The 22,077-nt window shown below is 45.1% G+C and overlaps 2 protein-coding genes across 2 annotated transcripts in view; one reads left to right on the top strand and one right to left on the bottom strand.

The window, feature by feature from the left end:
* Positions 1-20,776: 20,776 nt before the first annotated feature.
* T265_14625 (hypothetical protein) overlaps positions 20,777-22,077 on the top strand; it is a gene marked incomplete at both ends in the record, with an annotated part of 6,090 nt that continues 4,789 nt past the window's right edge. Inside the window, 4 exon segments of the mRNA XM_009174473.1 lie at positions 20,777-20,941; positions 20,955-21,146; positions 21,449-21,787; positions 21,796-21,945. Coding sequence (XP_009172737.1) covers positions 20,777-20,941; positions 20,955-21,146; positions 21,449-21,787; positions 21,796-21,945 — 846 coding nt within the window.
* The window catches only part of T265_08605 (hypothetical protein), a gene marked incomplete at both ends in the record, with an annotated part of 32,124 nt that continues 31,602 nt past the window's right edge, over positions 21,556-22,077 (bottom strand). The window contains one exon of the mRNA XM_009174460.1: positions 21,556-21,904. Coding sequence (XP_009172724.1) covers positions 21,556-21,904 — 349 coding nt within the window. The remainder of the gene's footprint in view (positions 21,905-22,077) is intronic.

Raw genomic sequence — 22,077 nt, 5'->3', positions numbered from 1 at the left:
AGAACCGTTATTTCATCCATACTCTGAAGTAAGATATCTGTAGACGTAGATTTTGCACATCACTGGTAGCGATCATCTTAGGCTACCACCAGTGCCCATCGGTTGAGCCTTCTGTAATAATCGGTATCAAGTATGGTGGACTTCTGAATCTTTACGTAGCGTATGGCTGCTTTACTTCAGGCATCCGCGGTATATGCGACGAGTATTTGCTAGAGTAAATGCAAGAGCTCTGGGTTCAGCCTTTTACCACTGATTGAAGGATAGAAACCAGGTAATTTCTTCATTAGTGCTATGCTGACACACCTACGTAGTGGTTTGTTCCATCTTAACTGTGACCATGTGGTCTTTGGTAGTGTCAGTTGTTTAAGATTTTACTCTGCGCCTGTGATGTTTTGGTATTAACCAAACACTTACACTCCTCAGCGTAAAAGCGACATCTAGGGTTGGTGAAAAGGTCGAGCTTTACGTAAAATTAAGCGCCTGGTAGACTTCATGTCTCCTAGAGCTTGGAACTGCTGAATTTGTACCAGGTTCTGCGATTTCATCCCACAAGGGTTCGAATCCTGTTAGAAAATGAGCTGTCTTTAGTTTCCATATTACTAAAATGTGAGTTAAAACTTTGGCACCTACTAACTGATTGAGTTTATAAACTCACTGCAGCAGCCTTCAGCCTGCACCTTTCCCTCATTTTTCGGGCTTCTTTTACCATGCGCAGCGTTAGGCTGCCAATGAATAGCAGATTTTCTCTTGTTTCTGCTTTCCAAAGTTGTTAAAATATAACAAATGGATTTCATCCGTCGAGTGTTTAACCAAGGCCCAATAACACCCCAGTGCTCAACGGTTTACGGTCTCCAGCAGTTTTACAAAGCTCATTTCTTGCTGGGCCTTGTAAGTAATTCTTTCTTCCATTGTTCTTCTCGGTGTTGCAGGTCTATAACCAATCCGTAGCCACCAAGTGTTTCGTAGTTGCTTGCTACCTTAAAATGGCCTCGTACCTTGCGTACGAAAAGTTGTTGGGGCTTTTCTTACTTGCGAGGAGTTATCTGAAAATCATATCAAGACAAGCATGACCACTTCAAATGAACTTCTCAAAATTCTCCTAGCTTGTAAAGGAAGGTGTTCGCTTTTGTAAGAACACACATTTATCTTCAGCATCTTTATTATTTGTAGAGAAGTCTTGCTTTTAATAAGTGGCATCATTATGGCAAAGGTACTTTGAAAAATCATAAGTTAAGACCGAGCAATAGTAACATTGCAGCTATCCTGCCAGCGGTTTAAATAATGGATTCTGAACGTTTCCTTTTCGATTTATGAAATAAAACTCTTGGATTTGGTATCTGCAACCTGCAATAATGCACTTTTGTATTTTTATCTAATTAATTTGGGTTTTACTAAGAACTGAAAACATTTTGCCTTGTTTTCAAGCACAGACTGATTTGTTGTCTCATTCAACTCTTGAAAAATGTAGATTCAAGGGTAGTTCCTAGGTTTTAACATTTTACTACTCTTACACGTGTACGGATCAAGGAACAAGCGCCCACAATTTCAATAGGTGAAATATGTCCAGCGAATATCCAGTGAATATATCCAGCCATCCGACAACCGCGCCCACTGGCTTGGGTTCGTTTTTGGTGAAGCACCTGGGTGTTACACGCTTGCTACTTTGTAAACTTTTCTAACGAAAATTATTACGATTGAGTTTGCAGAGTCTATTGGCTTTCGGTTTTGCAAGCACTAAAAAGCTGATGAAAACGCATTCAAGCAGGAAGGCGCAATAAGTTTATTCTAGTGTTAGCTCGGTAAATTACTATGTTCACACCTTGTGAAAAAACCGCAAAATTTTCCTTTTCTCTCTATTTTTTCCGTCAGGGAGCTATCCGTATAACTTTCTCTCCATATCAGAAAATTCTCCGCATTTTGCATTTTTAACCGGCCAATGTTGATATTTTATGTTTTTGATTGTCCATACCTAAGTGGCTGTGCTACATGTAAGTGATGCCCACCTTTGTGTTTGGGCTAATTCCGTTTTAAAAAGCCCCTAAGCTTGTAAGCCTAGCTTATGTCAGTAAGGTATTTAACGACGCAATCTCACTTTGTTCTGATGTTGACGAGTTTTTTGCTTTGTTTACAGTAGCATTTGTTACCAGCTTCTTAGGTAAGCATTTGTTTTACCATACTCAGCAAGTGAATGTTTGCTTGGTATTCGTTTCTTGCACCTTAATATATCCAAAAACGAAGTGCTAGGTTACGCAGGTTGAGATGCAGCCACAACTTTGCAAACAAAAGAGTTCCAGAAAGTCAAAACACAATGAAACAGAGGAACCTCAACATCTGTTCCAGACTTTTGGCCTAAACATGCATTTCTATCACCGTGGCCTAACTTACCTCACGTACACTCTTGGATCCGCCAGTTTGGGTGAGAAATGTGGCTGCTGACCTGCGACAAAATTTAGTACTTCTCAGATAAATTTCTGTTGACTGACGTGGATTAATATTTGTTGCGCATGAATATTTTTCATAGGTCTATTCACCGAAAAATCTTTTTCGCAAAAGGTTCAGCAAGCCACGCACAAAATTGGCAAAAGCTCGAAGATAATAACGAGCCGCCCATAGGGGATGTTTTGTTCTCACACGGCCTATCAATATAGTTCCGGACTTGACAGCATTTACTAAGAGATCACCACTCCAGTATACATGCACCAGTCTACTTAGGTTGTTTTCTTGCTCCGGTTACGAACCCTGGTTTTCATCGTCTACCCATAGGGCACAGTCATCCACTAACACCTGGAATGACGGGTTGAGAAGAATAGTGGGGAATTTGTGTGGATATTATACGACAATACAAAAAATGCTTCTTTTTCTGGGGCTTTATCGTCAGCTTATCGTGCATGAAAATGAAGGCCGTTTGCTTTCAATGGCCATTATTTTGTACTGCCAGATGTTTTTATTCAGTGTAATGTCCTGCAATCTCTTTCCTTGTTGAACGGCATTGAGTTTATTATAGATTCTCCTAATTATCGAGACAGCGTCAATTGGGAAAAATGAATTTGAAATTTGAAATTGAAAATCCTTAATTTATAATTTAATAGGGCTTTCATACCTTGATCTCTAGCACGAAGCATGGATATAAATCCGCTTACGAATTGCGATATATGATCACAGGTTCATAAAAATTGCACTATACACGCGACCTTGACTTTAACCATTGATATCACTGAAAAACCTCACAAGGTTAGATGGGTTTGCACACAGATCGGAGGCCAAGGACGCCTAAACTAGCTTCAGCAGCTTGTCGATCCATACCACATATTTATATTACCTATGCAGCTAGCTGCATAAGACAGCAAAGTTCCATCTATTGCGATGATGAGCTCCAACGAGAGTGGTGTGATCGTACTGCAGAGCCACATTAGCATTCTTAGATATTTTGAATGCAATTTTCTACGTACTTGGGGTTTTTACTGGAGTCAATAGCGTATAGGCTAAGGCTGACCATCATGATCTGAATGGTGTAACCTGCAGAGCGAAATCAAACCAAAAGAGGCGAAAGAGAGAGCACTGAACACACGAACAACACGGGATCATTCAAGATTCGCATTCATCCTCCAACCCAACCTGTCGTATGCAGCCACTGAGGTAAGGCGATTGCAAAACTCATCCAATGTTCGACGTGAAACAATAATATTCTCGGTTATGTCGTTTGTGATTGTATGCGGGTTGGGATTAAACCGAGGCGTCCAAGCGTGGAGAAGATATTAACCATGTTCGTAGACTTGACCGAGATTTAGTGGGCTGAAGCATTACAATTTTTTTTAATCGCTGTACCTGCTCTGTCTCCAACCTGTAGGACCTCTGTTCTGTGAAACATCAAGCGTCAAAATGAAATTCCACAGCATATATCAGTGAGCCGTAGAGGTACGCGGACCGCCAGACCGCGATAGGGTCTGGTCATTTGCAGCGGACAGATTCATTCGCACGAGTGGTTCGCGACACAGGAGTTCCCGGCGCGCAGAAAGATTTTCCGTGGATATATGCCCTACATTTTCTGGTATACGAAAGTTGTGCTTCAGACGGAGGAGCCGCTAAATAATGCGGTATTCAATCGAGGAGCAGCAGGTTGGTATTCGACTGATCGAGGTTGGCAGAGCTCCATTTAAGATATCGATAACCTTACAAAAATTGAGGAGCATCATAGAAAGATATGCTCGGAGGGCCTTGATGAAGTAGACTTTATGTGGGCTCCAACAGGTTATCTCCGAACTCTTCACCAATTAATCAGACTTCTGAAATTGCTCTTGGTGGGCATTACATTATGAACCACTGAATACGTGTTGACGACAACCGAGATGACAAAGTCGTCAGGTCATACGCACAAGTGCTGCCAGTGGATCCGGTGACTTGTCAGTAAGTCCACTTTGCTATTTTAGGGAGTAGGAAAAGATGGGCTTTTTGTGGGGAGCACCCGTTATAATCTAGCCAGAAAGCGCGGGACCGTGAAACGTCAGTGGCACCAAGCACCAGATTTGACCACATTCTTGGAGTGAAACAGAGGCACAATTTTGGCCGTTGGCAACGTTTTCGACGCGGAGTTATCCCCCAGATTATCAAGATATTGGTTTGCTGTCAGTGGTATATCCATTTCGGATGAAATTAAGCCAAGACGGAGTGGTAGACTATTATGTTGCAATGTGACGTTCCATACGCTGTGGGCGAAACTTTTTACAATCCATTTTGGAATCAAGTCTGTTCAAATTATGGAAATCCAAAAACAGCTGGAATCTTCTGTTGTAACATCGTATTCCACTATACTGACTTGAATTTAAATTTCCACCACATGCAATTCAATCCGCTTAAAATATTCTAGCTCAGTTTGGTCCAGTTGTCTTAAACCATGACAGATCATATATGGCCATAGCGCTTGCAGATTTCAACGTGGACAATAAGAAAGACGTTTGAAAGACAACAATGTTGCTCGATGAAGAGACGTTGAGGGATGGAAAACGATAACCTGCAGGCACGAATATCATGCTTTTGAGGTGAAACCCCTTAGTCGGTGTTTACCTAATCGTTGGGAAGGAGGATACCATTTGGTTGAGCTAGGTATCATTCGACTAGTTTGGTCGGTTATATTTTTATTGTCTTATTTTGTGGTTAAAGTGATTTGATCCGCTCGGTTTTAGGTTGCTTTCGTTTGGCTGACTGGCTCCAGGAGCTAATCAGCTTTAGTGGCTCAAGCAAGGTTTTCAGTCTCACATACTGCCTAGAACACTATCCGCTATGGTGGTTTTTCTCTTCAAAAGGCACCTGACGTTGGAGTTCCTGAGATACCATCTCTAATTCACGGATGAAAAGTTAAACATACGCTTACGTAATTTTTACTGCTAGTCTCATCATCATGCCCTGCGTTAAAAATGTGGTTTGTTTGGCGCAAAGACAGACGTTTTACCGGATTCCGGGGCATGAAAGTTTGAAGCATTGGAAATTTTTGTGAACTGTTTTGTGACACAATGATGGGCGCTATTCGGGTTTTACTGTTGCGTGTTTGGTCGCGGTATGGTTGGAAAAGTCAGTAAGTTGAAGATGATAAAGTATAGGCTTTTGGAGCTGTTTGATTATGGTAATTCCAAAACTCCGTTCTTTCTATGCTGTAGAATCAGAATTCCTGGAGTTGCGCCAACTCAAGAATTCAGGATTTTACAAAAAAGGTAAAACTGCTGCACTAGCAGCTTTTATCTACAGTAGACTGATGGGCCGCATTTTGGTCCACCTGACAAGCAGGGTTCATTGTGCCAATTTAGATGAGCTTCCATAGTGGTGTTAATGGCGCTGACACTCTCAAAAACAGAATCTCTGGAATTCACAGAAGCTGTAAGCCAAGCGTATCTAGTACTCGTCGTCTTGAGTTAATTGGGATAAAAATGCGACAGAAACTACCATTATTAAGCCATTGTAAACTGGACCTAGCGTTGTTTACGACAATAAGATTGTGGACAATCAGGATCTCAGCTTGGGTTGCGCATAATCTAGCAGTATGCCCAAATATTGGAAGCTTCGGTTAATTTGTTGGTAGTTGATCACGTGTCCCTGGATCTGGTTGCATAAATCGACATTCAATTATCATAGTTTTCGTCATTGTTCAAGGGTACATTGCCACCGCTCAAATGTACGGGTAGTCCGCCTCTTATTTCCTGTGGTTTAGGGAGAGGTTCCTTAGGCAAGGCTGATCCAGTTACCGTCACTCGGAGTACGGTTCGTTCGAATGTGATTTGTGTTGTGTTGCGATCTTGCTCCAAGCTGTTTGACTGGATGGTTTCATACTTACCCTCTTCAGTACCCTAAATTATCCAGTGATCTAATTCCAGCGTTCTAAGTGAGATCATGGATTTGGCTGGCGGCGCTGCACGACTTTTCTTGACGGTGCTTGCAATACTTTGAAAGGTTTGGTTCTCGAAGTTGTTAATCATTGGGAAGAGATTTGTTAAAGCGACTTTTATTTGTGTCTATTGGGTTTTTCTTTAGTTTCGCGTTTGGCATGGCGTTTTATTGCTCTGGGATGAGAACGCTCTCTGACGGTAATATACAGGGCCCATTTCGATCTGGTTGATTATCGAAGTACGGGTGATAAACCACGCTCTCTGAAACGGTTTGTTGGTAGATGGCTGCCGAGTTAATTCAGAATTCCACCCGAATGCGTAGGGAACCTGCACTGTTCAAAAGTTCGGGCACACCCTGTCCACGGATCACGGATTCACGGATAGACACATGATCGAGAATTTTTCCGCGCTTTTCGGGATGGCTTTTGCTGTCGTTCGGCGGTTTCCGGTCATCTTGAAGGCGCAAAAGAAAAACTTTGCGGTGCCAACCCAACAGTTTCCAGGGCTAGAAACAGGTTCCCCAGGGGGGGTCTAGAACTGGCTATGTATACAGCGTAAATTACCGTCAAAGGAAGGTTATTTCACATACCAACTCCTCGAAATAAGAAAAAATGTTAACTAAAAGTGTGCACTCTGAGCGTGAACTTTTCCATACTCTGTAGTAGTGGTGCACTAGTTGGGTCAACGGATAAAGAAATTGTGCCAAGCCTTATTTTAATAAGGCCATCATCTCAATCTGCCAAAGAATCGTTATGCCTGACTCCACAACAGCGACACTGGCGATTTTCCACGTTTTCATTTTATACCACGCGTTTTCTATTCTTGATGATGCCCATTCGCTTTGCCAATTCCTTCCGATCGTTAACCTCACTTACATTTTTCGTGAACGTGGTCATGAGCCTAAAAGTCCAAGGCCCCGATGTCTTGGTGGGGGGTTTAGGTTTTGGTTCAACATTGTCGGATGGATGACACCAACCCTGCTGCTTCACCTGATCTGCTTCACCTGATGTTATGGTCCGTCATTCTTCACCGTTACTCTTTTCTTGTCATGTGTCAGGCAGGAAGCCTTCTGTTTTGCCCCTCGCTTTGTTTTTTTGCCCGCCACTTTCAAACCTCAGCGATCCTATCTTGCCCAATATTCTCTTCAATAACGCACAGTAACTGTGCTCCCCTGCTCGTGCCGGTTTAGTGGTAATCATGCCTTCATCGGATAATGCCCAACCTCTATGATACTGCCCCCTTGATGTTATGGTCATTCTTCACCGTTACTCTTTTCTTGTCATGTGTCAGGCAGGAAGCCTTCTGTTTTGCCCCTCGCTTTGTTTTTTTGCCCGCCACTTTCAAACCTCAGCGATCCTATCTTGCCCAATATTCTCTTCAATAACGCACAGTAACTGTGCTCCCCTGCTCGTGCCGGTTTAGTGGTAATCATGCCTTCATCGGATAATGCCCAACCTCTATGATACTGCCCCCTTTCCTAAACTCCTGCGCCCACAATCTTGCCAGCCATGCTTTGATTCTGACTGTAGAATTATTATCATAACTGACGACATGCCACCCACAAGTTGGGAATAAACATCATTATTAAGTATCATGTCCGATTAATGGTGAAGGTACTGTGGGAGAAAGGGCGCAAGCACATCGAGATGAGTTTCGTAATAAATGAATTTGAGGCCAGAAAATATTTTTGGAACAGGTCGCTGGGTACGCTTCATGGAGCTTGCTTCACTCTGACATCCTGAGTCGAAAACTTGGTTGACCGTCATGGAATAGGCCAAATAGGCCATCCAAAAGCCCGCGCAGGTCACGAGAAACAAAATAAGGCAAAGTATCCACGGGATGTTCAATGTTTTATCTGATTTTTCCGGTGGATTAGGCAGAGTGTTTGAAGCCAATCAGTTGGTCAAATGTTTTTTGCTGCCTCTCTTCGTAATGTCCTCTGGTGACTAAATCTCCTTCGAACGATATATGAGCACACATTGTTCAGTGATCACCAATTTGCGAAGACGTCATACATAAAGTGCTATTTCCTGTTAGCGCTCCGTGAATTATGCCTGTCCGAAAAAAGTGGCTATGAACATCAGGTACAATCGCGGTGGCCGTTTACGCAAAATGGAGTGATGTGCAGTCCTGAAGCGGTGCCTTCAACAAAAATCCAAGCATAGAGGGGATAACTTAAGCTGGCTTTCACTCAGAACGCTCGGTTTGAAATATGGGTCTCGATACGGCGTAGATTTCTCGTGGAGTTTTATGAAACTCAAGCTTGTGGAGTGGCGGAATGCTCTCGAGCAGTCGAAAAGCAAGATATCTGATGACAGTCCATTGTGTTTGACGAGTTAGGCCTTCTAAATATTCGAGGGTGTTTGTTTCACAAGAATGGTTTGTGGGTCACTCGTACGGAGATGGAGATGTCGAGTTTGGGCAGATGGTTTAAGATGACCCGCTCTAGAAGACGATGGATCGCTATGTGAAAATATTCAAGACTTTTCGCAATCGGAACATTAAGTTGCTTTCACCTTAGTTAATCATATTTTTATGCTATATATGACTCCGCAAAAGCAGTAGCATCCGGTGAAGAAGCGCGTCAGCCGGGAAAGTCGAGAAGTCGGGTTACGTCACCCGGATTTTGACCGCGAGCCTGCGAACCTCCCAACCTTATCCCACTCGGGCGCTGAGCCGATGTGCTAAGCAGTATGGCGTCGTATGTAGTAGTCATGTGTTTTGGTATGGATCAAGTGACTGAGACCAGCCGATTATTTGCTTCAGTTTGGTTTGTGCATGAATCGACTTCACCACCAACAGATTCTGGAATAGGAGTCACATCTTTGTCGAGGTTTCTTGTTCTAGCCGCACAGATCAGTAGCGCGTATTTCGACCAATCAGGTCGAAGTTTGGCTTGTCGCCTACCGATCGTTTCGCGGATATTTGGGAGACGGGCAGACTTGGGCCTAGGCGCAGTCTATATGGCCTGCTATTTTATTGGTGATGTTCAACCTAACTTACTGGGCTATTACTCGATAGCTAAGTACTTTGTCTTCATAAGCCCCAGACCCTCCGTCTATCCGAGACATCTATCTTGCCCGTGACAAAAAACATCGTAGTTACTAACCCCAAAGACGTGCTATTCAAATTACCCCCAATTATATCCTTCTGTGGTGCTCGTCAATTTTTGTAAGGTTATCAATATCTTAAATGGAGCTTTGTTAACCTCGATCAGTCCAATATCAACCTGCTGCACCCCACTTTTGTCTGCTTCTTGATGGAATACCGCATCATTTAACGGCTCCTCCGTCTGAAGCACAACTTTCGTAGGCCAGAAAATGTAGACCATACATCCACCAAAAATCTCTGCGCTCCGGGAACTCCTGTGTCGCGAACCACTCGTGCGAATGAATCCGTCCGCTGCAAGTGACTAGACCCTATCGCGGTCTGGCGGTCCGCGTACCTCTACGGCTCACTGATATATGCTGTGGAATTTCATTTTGACGCTTGCTGTTTCTCAGAACAGAAGTCCTTCAGGTTGAATGTGGCACCTTCTCGGTGCCTAACTTCACCAGAAGGAGGCACGAGGGCTGGGATACGACCAGGTTGTCCAAACATAGACAAGGGAGGTCGAGAGACATGTCGAATTCCAATCACGGACCTTCCAGTTAGTAAATTCGCGTACTAACTGCCGCGCCATCTCGCCCACAAGTACAGCGAATAGTTCTCTAAGTATTCGTACTGCTTAAGTAGTATGCCGGAAACGACCCACCGACTCGCAGTCGGGTCTTTGAACCAGAGGCGGTGATTCAGGTTCCTAATCACTCTCTAGGTCTGAGTGCCCCGGTTTAACCCCCGCCCGCGTACAAACGTGAATGTCACAACCGAAAATACTACCATGCCGACTGGGCCGTCATACGGTTTCATCAGGCTGGTCAACTAACTTGCTGCACGGCTTGGTTTAATCACTGATTGTTGCTCTTCCTGGTCAACCTGCGTGAACCCAAATCACACGCCTGTGTTGTGTTTGATGGGCAGTGTAGTGTGACAATAATCAGAGTAGTAACACAGAAACTGAGAGCTCGGAATCTAGGCTTTACCCGTCCAAAACTTTGACACTGCGAGCCGAAACGGATAAAAGCGATTTAGCAACGAACAACGTTTTGGAAAACAGCAGATGAACAACATTCACCCGCAGTATGGTTAAATGCTCACAGGCGTTCTTTTTTACAGATGAATAATATCAGGTCCCCCTTTTTTATAAGAAATTTGGACATTTGCGCTTTTGTACAAATAACGGCCGTTCAGAACAAATCAACGCCTTACTTTACAAGGCAGGTGAGTTAGATAGTTCTGGCTTCTGGAGCGAATCAGATATAGACTACCACTGCTGATTTTGGTTTTCTGGAGCGCATTAGTCTCCAGAAAGGGGCAGGTGACGTAAAGAGAGCCTTTCCTCCGTCATGTTACGGTGTCGGGCGTGTGCGTACTCAGGCTTCCAGTCTACGAGCCCAACCACTTTGACTAGGGAGTCAGGCTTCGAAGACCGTGTGTTCGTATTAGAACTGCTCCTGGCGAAAGTAACTACTGCGACAATGGTTTATCGACTACGGATTTTCGATTACGATAGAACATTCGTTCGCGTGGAATAGCGTTGCTGGACCCGTGCAGCAAACAACGAATCGAATTAAGCGGCCCTATTAGACAGTTTCCCAATAATAGGTTTGAAGACCTTTCGATCATAATGAAAGCGTAATGGCTTTTCAGAAAGTTCCGCTTAATCGTCCCACCTGGTAGTTCCTCGTTAAATTGCACGGAATGGTCACACATAAATTGCCTAATCTCATCCGAAACGAATGGTGAAATTTGATACGAATGCACGAAATGTAGTGAAGGGTAGCGCGGAACATGATGTTACCGTGGACATTCTTATGTCCAGGGACTGATTGACGAACGGTAAATGGAACCTTCGTCCACCGCCTTCAGTTTGTTCCGAGTCGTCTAAGATAATTGTCCTTTGAAATCAGTGGATAGGCACTTAGACATTTGCGTAGATTTAATGAGCGTACTAACCAATGGCCTGAAAAATCTTGGCTTTATTTCCGCACACACTTGATGTTGCCAATGACAGGTCTTCTGGGAAGAATGGAAGGCTCGTTGCGCGAACGAAACTTATCGTGCGTGCTGTTTCAGGATTGCGCAAGATTGTATGAAAGTGTTTCAGGTCCAGCTGAGGTGACTGGTCCACACAGACGCTCCGAAAGAGCGTCTCAGTCGCCTTGTTTTTCTTTAAATGGTCGGTAGGTGATGACTTCTTTCGCCATTGTTGGATTTCGTCTTAACTTCTCTTTCTGCTGTGTTGAGTAAATGAACACGATGTATCGCTGATCGATTACAATCTCGTAATCAGTCAGGAGTAGGTAATTCTTCCATTTCCACAATGCCTCGACAATTGCGCGCTCTTCTTCCATAACAGCAAATTGATCTTAGCGGACAGTGTGCTTGAGACGAACGTGAGCAGTCCACCCTCTTGGTTGATTGTAGCGGAAATCGCAACGTTAGACTCATCATTTTCGAGTATCAGAAGTATCCTCGGATCGACAGATGCATCCATCGACTATTTTTTAGAGACTACCAAAAATTTTGTAATGGGTTCAGGGACTACGAAGGTTGTATTTTGAGGAATGAGGTATATTTTTTATCGGAGAATCATCATCATCAGACGCTTTACTACCGTGCAGCCATAAGGTTCGTCAAGTTGTATTTAAATCCCTAGAGTGAGGAAAAGAGAAAAATAGTGGGGGATCAAAGAAACGTAATGCTAGCTTGTATCGAGCATTTTAAGGTGGCTAAAGCTCCAAGCTGAATCGGGCAATCCGGAAAAATTGTCAGCAAGAACGATACTGACAGCCGCTAGGTCACAGGGGCCCCCTCCTGGAAGGCGTACAAAACCAACGACACCCAAACTATTCGTGACCTCTTTCAAGCCTTTCTGTCAAGTCACACGCTGTCAATGCTATGCGCCACCCTGAAGGACGCACGGAGATCAACACTCATCTCGGTATACGGTGTTTCGGTATGCGTAGCACATGACGGAGCAACGTAAGTCGACGATGCTGGTATCATCATCATCATCGACAGCATGACAACAGTGTTCAACATCGATGCTTCATTGCCGTAACGACGATGCTGGATGTTTTCTCAGATTAAGCAGCACAACAAATACCCGTTTTCTAATCCCCTCGTTACTAATACGCTGACGCTTCTGAGGCATCGGTGTTCGAAAACCTGAAGATGCCCCACATCATCTGTTCGCAGAGGTTGTCTCGCACCCATACAACAAAGCCCTTAATGCAGCCTGGTACACACGACCCTTAAGATCTACTGAGATGCCTTTTTGACGCCACAAGTTACGCAAATTAGCAAACGTGATTCGAGCCTTTGAGATTTTTGTACTGACTTCATCAGACACACTTCCGTCAGAGTTAATACTACTACCGAGGTATGTAAAGTTTTCCACAATCTCCAGTGATTCTCCTTGAATCGTATGGGATGTGTTCGCAGGTGGCACGTTCTGAAGCATGATTTGGAACTTTGAAGGCGCCAGGCGCACGCCAAAAGATGGCATGATGGTGGTCAGTCTATTCAACAGGGCTTGTGGTCCTCGAAGATGAAAGCAATATTGCCTTCGTACTACAAATCCGAAGGTTCTCACCAGCATGAATTTGAACCCCGGGTTTTGATGACCTTCGAGCGATCCCCTCATTATTCCTTCAGTGATGAAGTCGAACAAGAATCTAGTGAGCGAACAATCTTGCCGGACGCCACTTTGTAGGGAAGCTCTTGGAAAACACATCATACGCTTGCGCCCAGAAGTATGTTAATACAGGAATCGGATTGTTTACAAACTTTAATGGCATACCCTGTTGAGCACGTATTGTCGCACTAACCCATCGGCAGAATCGAACGCACCCTTGAGAACAAGGAGTGAGTCACACCAGAAGCCTTGTCACCACGTGACTACCAGACAGATCCAAACACGTTAGACAGGCCCTGGCTGAGAAACCTGCTACCGTTTTTAAACAGATCAGGACCAGCAGCACGACAAAGCTTAAAAGTTATATAAACTCGGATCCCTCTAAGGTTGAAGACGGCTCCTTATTCAAGAGATCATTTTCAAAACTTTTTTCTGCAAAGCAACAGTCTGTGAGAGGGACACATCTGAAGTAAGCGATCTCCGTTGTCCGTGCACGATGGGCTAGCAACACGATCGGCAGGTTCACTTCCCAGTCACATCTGGCCGCCAACTTACTCCAGTTGGTTTCCAGTCCAGCAGCCTCCGCAACCTCGAAATCCTCCAGGGAGGTTTGAACATCTCCATCCTCAAATGTTGTGACCACCGTGTCTTCATGTGTATGCCGGTCATGGCACCAAATGAAAGGATTAAGGCCTTCCACCGCGGGGTTACTTATTAGAAAACACCAACTAAACAGTCGCAGACGACTGGACAGGAGAGTAAAACTCTCATATGCACATGTTCGTAGTTGATACAGTTGAACAGGGTTTGACCGACTACATCCTCGCTGACACCACCTCTGTAGATAAGCTTCCATACATCTCCCTACACACTCATTCGTTAGGAACTACATATTTATAGCGACTATTGGCGATCTTCTGAGGCATCTCGTTTTTAGGAAGCTTAGTTATTTTTAATTAAGTGATGTAATTATTTGTTTCCCTATTCCTCAGGCTAGTTCATCACCCTTCCGTGACTGCTCAAGGTTCAAGAATGAACCGTTCTATTTTATACGAAGCTGACTCTATTTCAACCATTTATATAGACGATTTGTTTACATTTACCCATGGACTTGTTGTTGAAATTTTGTCCCACATTGAACTGAACAACAATTTTTCCGCCTAATATGTCCGATAGCACGCCGCCTTCGTGTGCTATCCTGTGTTGCTAACTGCCCAAGGTTCAATCTAGCCGTAAGCCTTTCTTTATTTCTCCTCACGATTTACAGTTAATTCCCTATAGAACCACGGTCTACCTGTCTGTACTGTCTGCCCAAGTCCAATTCAATATATTGTTCACTGCCCAATTGCGACTACTGAACAAACGCAGGTGAAGTTCGTAGAATTCGGTTTCGCCGCAATTATTGCTGACCGTTTGTTGGTGAATTAGACAACACGTTACCGGTCAGATAAGATACCTAGATCGTGCGTTTATGCTAAGTGACCTATTCCTTGCTTTGATCAGCTTGCCCAAGAAAGGAGCGGTATAGACTACGGCCAAGCAATCCGAGGAGGCCCTAGCGTCTGGTGGATTTAATCTTACAGGTTTCCTCAGTAATGTGGAAGAAGCATTGTGTGACCTACCCGAAGCGATATCTAGTACTACACCACTACATATAGATCGTCAACCAGACTACATAAGGAGAAGGTTAGACATGTTATGGGAAAAAACAACTGGTTGTTTATGTTTCAATGTTGAAAGCTAGAATAGTATCCCCACTCGCCGTGCTTTGCCGTCTTACGTAGCTTCATTGTTTGATCCTCTGGGGATGATTGTACCAGTACTATTGCCAGCAGTGTCTGATTCAGGATCTCTGTCGAAGGAAGGCCGCCCGGGACGATGGTATGCCCGAGAATGAAACGTTGAAATGGAAGAGCTGGTTGCTGAATTTACAAAGTGTAGAAAGCATTCGCACACCACAGTGTATGGGACCCAAATCATTTGCTTCAGATTGTAAGACTGAGTTGCACGCATTTTCCGATGCCTCAGAGACTGGCTGTGGTTCTGCGATCTACACCCGACCGATCGATCCGCCGAGAATACCCCACTCCACATTATTGATAAGAAAATCCAGAGTTGCCCCCATCAAGTACACAAGCATACCGCGATTAGAGCTCACTGCTGCTGTATTGTCTACCAAGTTAACTGCTTGTGTGAGAGAAGAACTGTCTATTAATGTAGATTCCTCTTTTCTGTGGACAGATTCTCTGATTGTGTTACAAATGATACGTAACCGAACTACACGTTATGACACCTTCGTGGCCAACCGACTAGCGTCCATTCTTGATTGTTCGGAACCTGAAGATTGGATGTACGTCGAAAGCAAATGAAACCCTGCAGACATAGCTTCCCGTGGCCTACTATCAGACACATCCAAATTGTCCTTGTGGTTATCTGACCCTGAATTTTTGAGAAAAGTTTGCAACCAGTAGCCCTCTCAGCCGGTTAGCTATCCTATTCCTGTTGCGCATGTAAAGTCAAAGGAAACTGAAGTGGTACATACGACCGCCACTTATGTATAATGGATTGATCGCTTCGAGCACGTGTCCAGTTGGAGTCTGCTAGAGAGGCTAGTGGCGTGGCTGCGCCGTTTCTGCCTATGATCTAGTACTCACCACTACATATAGATCGTCAACCAGACTACATAAGGAGAAGGTTAGACATGTTATGGGAAAAAACAACTGGTTGTTTATGTTTCAATGTTGAAAGCTAGAATAGTATCCCCACTCGCCGTGCTTTGCCGTCTTACGTAGCTTCATTGTTTGATCCTCTGAGGATGATTGTACCAGTACTATTGCCAGCAGTGTCTGATTCAGGATCTCTGTCGAAGGAAGGCCGCCCGGGACGATGGTATGCCCGAGAATGAAACGTTGAAATGGAAGAGCTGGTTGCTGAATTTACAAAGTGTAGAAAGCATTCGCACACCACAGTGTATGGGACCCAAATCATTTGCTTCAGATTGTAAGACTGAGTTGCACGCATTTTCCGATGCCTCAGAGACTGGCTGTGGTTCTGCGATCTACACCCGACCGATCGATCCGCCGAGAATACCCCACTCCACATTATTGATAAGAAAATCCAGAGTTGCCCCCATCAAGTACACAAGCATACCGCGATTAGAGCTCACTGCTGCTGTATTGTCTACCAAGTTAACTGCTTGTGTGAGAGAAGAACTGTCTATTAATGTAGATTCCTCTTTTCTGTGGACAGATTCTCTGATTGTGTTACAAATGATACGTAACCGAACTACACGTTATGACACCTTCGTGGCCAACCGACTAGCGTCCATTCTTGATTGTTCGGAACCTGAAGATTGGATGTACGTCGAAAGCAAATGAAACCCTGCAGACATAGCTTCCCGTGGCCTACTATCAGACACATCCAAATTGTCCTTGTGGTTATCTGACCCTGAATTTTTGAGAAAAGTTTGCAACCAGTAGCCCTCTCAGCCGGTTAGCTATCCTATTCCTGTTGCGCATGTAAAGTCAAAGGAAACTGAAGTGGTACATACGACCGCCACTTATGTATAATGGATTGATCGCTTCGAGCACGTGTCCAGTTGGAGTCTGCTAGAGAGGCTAGTGGCGTGGCTGCGCCGTTTCTGCCTATGAATGAGACGCAGAAGACCTGTGCTGCCCGGAGACGAGTTATGTGGTAGATTGACCAGAAAGGATTTGGTGGAGGCGGAATGTCTCATCCTTAGGGCGGTTCAAACGGCTTGTTTCACAAAAAACTAAAATTACTGAAATCCACCGTATCTTCCAACGCTTGGAGGCCCCACGATTACCGGGTCAACTACGATGACTCCTTAGATGGGCTCAAGTGCCTTTCGATGAGACATCCAGTAATTCTCGCAACTCATCGTTTCGTAACCAGGCTCCTCGTCCAGCATACCCATATACTGAACGGGCATGTTGGAACTTTGCATATCCTTAATGTGCTACGAGAAAAATATAGGGTTATCAAAGGTCAAGCAGTCGTTCGGCGAGGATATCCAATTCGTATTTACAGTGATAATGGCACTAATTTCTGCGGTGCTGAAGCTGAGCTCAGACAGAGCCTACAACGGATGAACCAGGAGAGAGTGTCCAAAGCTCTTCTACAACGGGGATGTGATTGGATTTTTACTCCACCAAAGGCTAGCCACACAGGAGGCATCTGGGAAAGAATGATACGATCTATTCGATGGTTACTGAGATCGTTACTTGGTGATCAACTGGTGACCGATAAAGTTCTTATGACTGTGCTAAACGAAGCAGAAAAAATCATTAATGATCGACCTCTGACGAAGTTATCAGATGACCCTCTCGACCTTGGGCACTTACTCCTAATCACCTCCTGTTACTCCAGGGTAACCCTTCAGTCGAAAGCTCACCTGGATCGAACATTAAGTTAACTCGAAGATGGCGCCAGGCACAACAGTTAACCGATACTTTCTGGGTTCGGTGGATAAAGGTTTACTTACCTACGCTGCATCAAAGACACAAGTGGGTGGGATCTAGTCGTGATCTTAAGGTGGGGGACTTGATTCTCTTAGTCGATACCCCCGTGTCTAGGGGTTCCTGGCCAAAGAGAGTTGCGCAAACGGTTACGCCAGGAAAGGATGGACGAGTTCGTGACGTCGTGGTTCGAACGGTGACGGGACTCTTGAAGAGAGATGTTCGACATCTGTGTCTTCTCGAGCAAACGGTTGACCCAGCGGGAGTGTTAATTACATGACGTAATTATTTGTTTCCCTATTCCTCAGGCTAGTTCATCACCCCTCTGTGACTGCTCAAGGTTCAAGACTGAACCGTTCTATTTTATACAAATCTGACTCTACCTCAAACATTTACATTTATTCCTGGACTTGTTGTTGAAATTTTGTCCCACTTTGAATTGAGCAACAATTTTCCCGCTTAATTTGTCCGATTGCATTGTAACGTAAAGGCGGCAGTGAGATCACGCGACTTACGGCATCATCCCTATTCTGATTGGTTGATAAGTTAATGGCGGGAACATTCAAAAGTGGCAACATCACGGATTTGCGGTTTATGATTGACCCTCTCAAACGAAGCACGGAATTAAGATGCGGTTGTGTCTTTAAAAAATTCGCACATCTAACAGATTTTTTAATTCAATAAACGCAAAATTTATGGGATTCCTGGTAGCTTTAAATAGCTTGGTTGTAAAGAGCGTAATCCGCTATTTTGTTCCTAAAGTTAACTATAGCTCCAAAGGAAGATGATATTTGGGATTACTGGCGGTAACAAAAAGTAATTAGCGAGAACAGCCCAGATTGAGCAGCTGACGATGATGTATTGGCTGTTTGCAATCTGCATCGTTCACATATTTTGAAAGTTATTCGTTTGAATTAAAGGAATAGCCTGCGTGTAATAGTATATGTTCCTCTCAATGAATCCATTGAAGGCCATGTATCCTTGGAATTGTTTTCGGTAGCTAATGCGCCCGATATATTCAATGCATTAACTGCCCTAGGTGAGAGACCCGGTGTGTTCATGGACAGCCCTTAGGTATATAATGACAGAACCATCGGTGCGTCGCTTGGAGCCAACGGATCATCGATAGCGTCTGTGGTTGAGCTAGGGCTGCAGCTCTGGCACCACCGGTGGCAAGCGTAACATGCCACCCCTGTTTGCCCACTTTGGACAATCCATTTGATGAGGTACTCGGCTCAGGAAAAATGGGCCGTACCGTCGTTGAAACCGTGCTGGCGGCGTCCCACATGGCGTGGGCACCCGGACCGCAAACGGAGCAAGCGAGGAATGACTATTTGTAGCTCGACACCATTTTATATGCCATCCTAACTTTGGCCTTCACACACCAGTTGCCCGGTCCAGACCGCAGGTCGCCGACTCCGGGCGGCAGTAGGGGCAGTCCATCCGGCTTCCCGGCCGGTTATCCCGGTTACCAGGTGGTAGCTGACGAGGACCGGGATCGGCGGTTATCTTCAAGGCATGAAGTTGTGGTTCCAACTCTGACGTTGCCTCATAACCGCGGGCAAGTTGGATTGCGTCACGTGTATTATCCGCAGTTATGAGGCAACGTCAGAGTTGGAACCACAACTTCATGCCTTGAATTTAACCGCCGATCCCGGTCCTTGTCAGCTACCACCTGGTAACCGGAATAACCGGCCGGGAAGCCGGATGAACTGCTCCTACTGCCGCTGGTACGTTACACCACGCTGCCCTTCGTGTGCTATCCTGTGTTGCTAACTGCCCAAGGTTCAATCTAGCCGTAAGCCTTTCTTTAATTCTCCTCACGATTTACTGTTAGTTTCCTATAGAACCAAGGTCTGCCTATCCGTACTGTCTGCCCAAGTCCAATTCAATATATTGTTCACTGCCCAATTGCGACTACTGAACAAACGCAGGTGAAGTTCGTAGAATTCGGTTTCGCCGCAATTATTACTGATCGTCCGTTGGTGAATTAGACTACACGTTACCTGTCAGATAGGACACCTAGATCGTGCGTTTAGGCTAAGTGACCTATTCCTTGCTTTGAGATCACGGCCTTAGCACAGGATCGCACAGTTACGAACTGCCCAATCGACAATTTAACCCACCGTTGAAGTTAAAAAAAAATACCAAGACCTTCGGACCTGTGTACGTATAACTTTGTCTGAAGACAGCCCCTGCTAAGCTGAAGTGCCAGTTTTTGCTCAAGGTTTCTCATACTTTCATAAGACGTTGAAGAACTAGTGAACTTGAAAGCACTATTACAACGGGGCTCAAACTGACCCCCGTGAGTACCCTTCATGAAGGTGGGCACCATTATCGACTGAACCCAGTTGCCTTGTATTGACCCTTGCTCTCAGATAGACGGAGCTAGGCTAGAGGGGCACTTGCTGAGCAACTCATCGCCATCATTGGACGGAATAGATAACAGTTCCTTCTCTACAAAGGATACGATGACAGACACACTTGGGCACGTCTGAAGCTGAAAGGGAGCTCCAAATTTGCCGTTCACATTTCTTTCGAAGACCGGTAACTTGGATTGGAAGTAACGGGTGGGTATTTGAATGGTGGTTCGAATTATTCTACCCATCGATTCACGTGTTCTTTGTCGAACATCAGAGGGCAGGTGTGGTTTTGATGGTTTCTCCGGCAAGAAGCCGCCGAGGACCGGTCGAGCGAATCGAGTAAAACCTGAATACATTTACAGCACTTTTAGCTCCTTTTATGCCTTCATTCTTTCGTCACAAAGCCCTTCGGACTATATGGAAACTCGATTTCCCGTGGCATCGGACGATCCTCCATTCCGGTTGTGACCAGAATGAGTGCGTTACCGGGTCTCCAGCGAAGTCAGTCGTATCAGAGGTCCAGTGCTTGGAATAGGCCTACTGGATTGTACCAGAAATGTTTCGGCATCACGTACAACTCTGGATATCTCTTTCCAGTTGTGGCTATTATTCCATGTGGGATCAGCACGCAAGCCTGATAAATCTGTTTGGTCTCAAATTCGGTGAACTCAACTTCCAATGGGTGTGTGCATGCTTTCCGCAGACCTGAAAAACTCACTTGACTACGGCAACACAAGTACATGATCAGTTCGACTAACATTAACTATCTTGGAAGCCAATTTCACGTTCATTCAACAGGCATGTTGTGGCAGCTCATGAAATATGATTTTACCGAGTAAATGTACCACATCCAGCACACCTGCATGTCTTCATATTGATTCCGTCACGAAGAGACTGGACCTTACCGTGGTGTGGCGACTTGTGTGTCTCGACGAACTATTGAAATATATTGGGGGTGTACGCGCGATACTCAGACTCTCATACCAGGTTTGTCCATGAGGCGAGATGGCCCAAGTGGTTAGAGCGCGAATTTACTGACCGGAAGGTCCGTGGTTCGAATCCGGCCTTCGCCACTCGACTTCCCCTGTCTAGGCTTAGGCAACCTGGCAGTATCCCAGCCCTCGTGCTCCCTTCGGGTGGCATGGCAGCAAGGCACCGAAAGGGTGCTACAGCTGAACGCTTTCTTTTTTTTGTCCATGGGTAGAGGTCTGACGAAAACAATCTCCTGGCCTTCCAGGAGGGATTGAAAGATGTATGGCGACGTGTTCCGTAAAAATGGTAATGTACTTGCATTTCCAGCCTAACACCGCTGCTTTCCGGTTAGGGTTTTGAGCCAAAGGCTTTGGTTGAGGACACTAATTGTCCTCCTATCTAGGTGTGGGCGCCCTGACAGCATCCCAGCCCTCGTACAACCATGACGTTCACAACTAACAGTACTCTCATGCCATATCGGCCGTCTAGGACTGACTGCTTTTCTCGCTCTGCATAACACAGCTGCGGCTTCTGTACCTCCGAGTTCAGTCACAACCCCAAGCACTTTTCAAACCCCGAAAGTCTGTCCGCTTAGCCGCCTTCAGTGTTCGCACACTGAAGCAAGCAGGTCAACAGGTGGGTGTTGTTCGTACGCTTGATTCCCTTTGCATTGATGTATGTTGTCTGTCAGAAACAAGGACGGAGGACGCAAGTACTGTAATCGACCTGGCTGCCCCCTTGCTCCCTTCCAGATTCCGGCTGTGCACCTCTGGTGATGCAGAAGCCGCTGCAGCTGGATATACTAAGGTGGGTATTGTACTGAGCGAACGAGCGGAAGCTTCTCTGCTTGATTGGATACCCGTTGATAGTCGCCTCTGTGTTGTTCGGCAACATCCGTGAGAGAATCTGGAGGAAGTAAGGTTCACCGCACCTTGCTCATTGTGTCTGCTTACGCCCCAACTGATTGTAGCTCTGAATCTGGAAAAAAAAATACTCAAAACGCTACTTCAAGCCGGAACGTCTGTTTTCGGTACAACCCAACCAACCTTATCCAAGCATCGTCATAATCATCATCATCATCATATTGTCAGCTGTCATCATCATCATCATCAACATCATCATCATCATCATCATCATCATCATCAGCCTAA

The sequence above is a fragment of the Opisthorchis viverrini genome, assembly GCF_000715545.1.
Source record: "Opisthorchis viverrini unplaced genomic scaffold opera_v5_227, whole genome shotgun sequence".
Taxonomy (NCBI): Eukaryota; Metazoa; Platyhelminthes; class Trematoda; order Opisthorchiida; family Opisthorchiidae; genus Opisthorchis; species Opisthorchis viverrini.
This window is presented reverse-complemented; position numbering and strand designations above follow the sequence as displayed.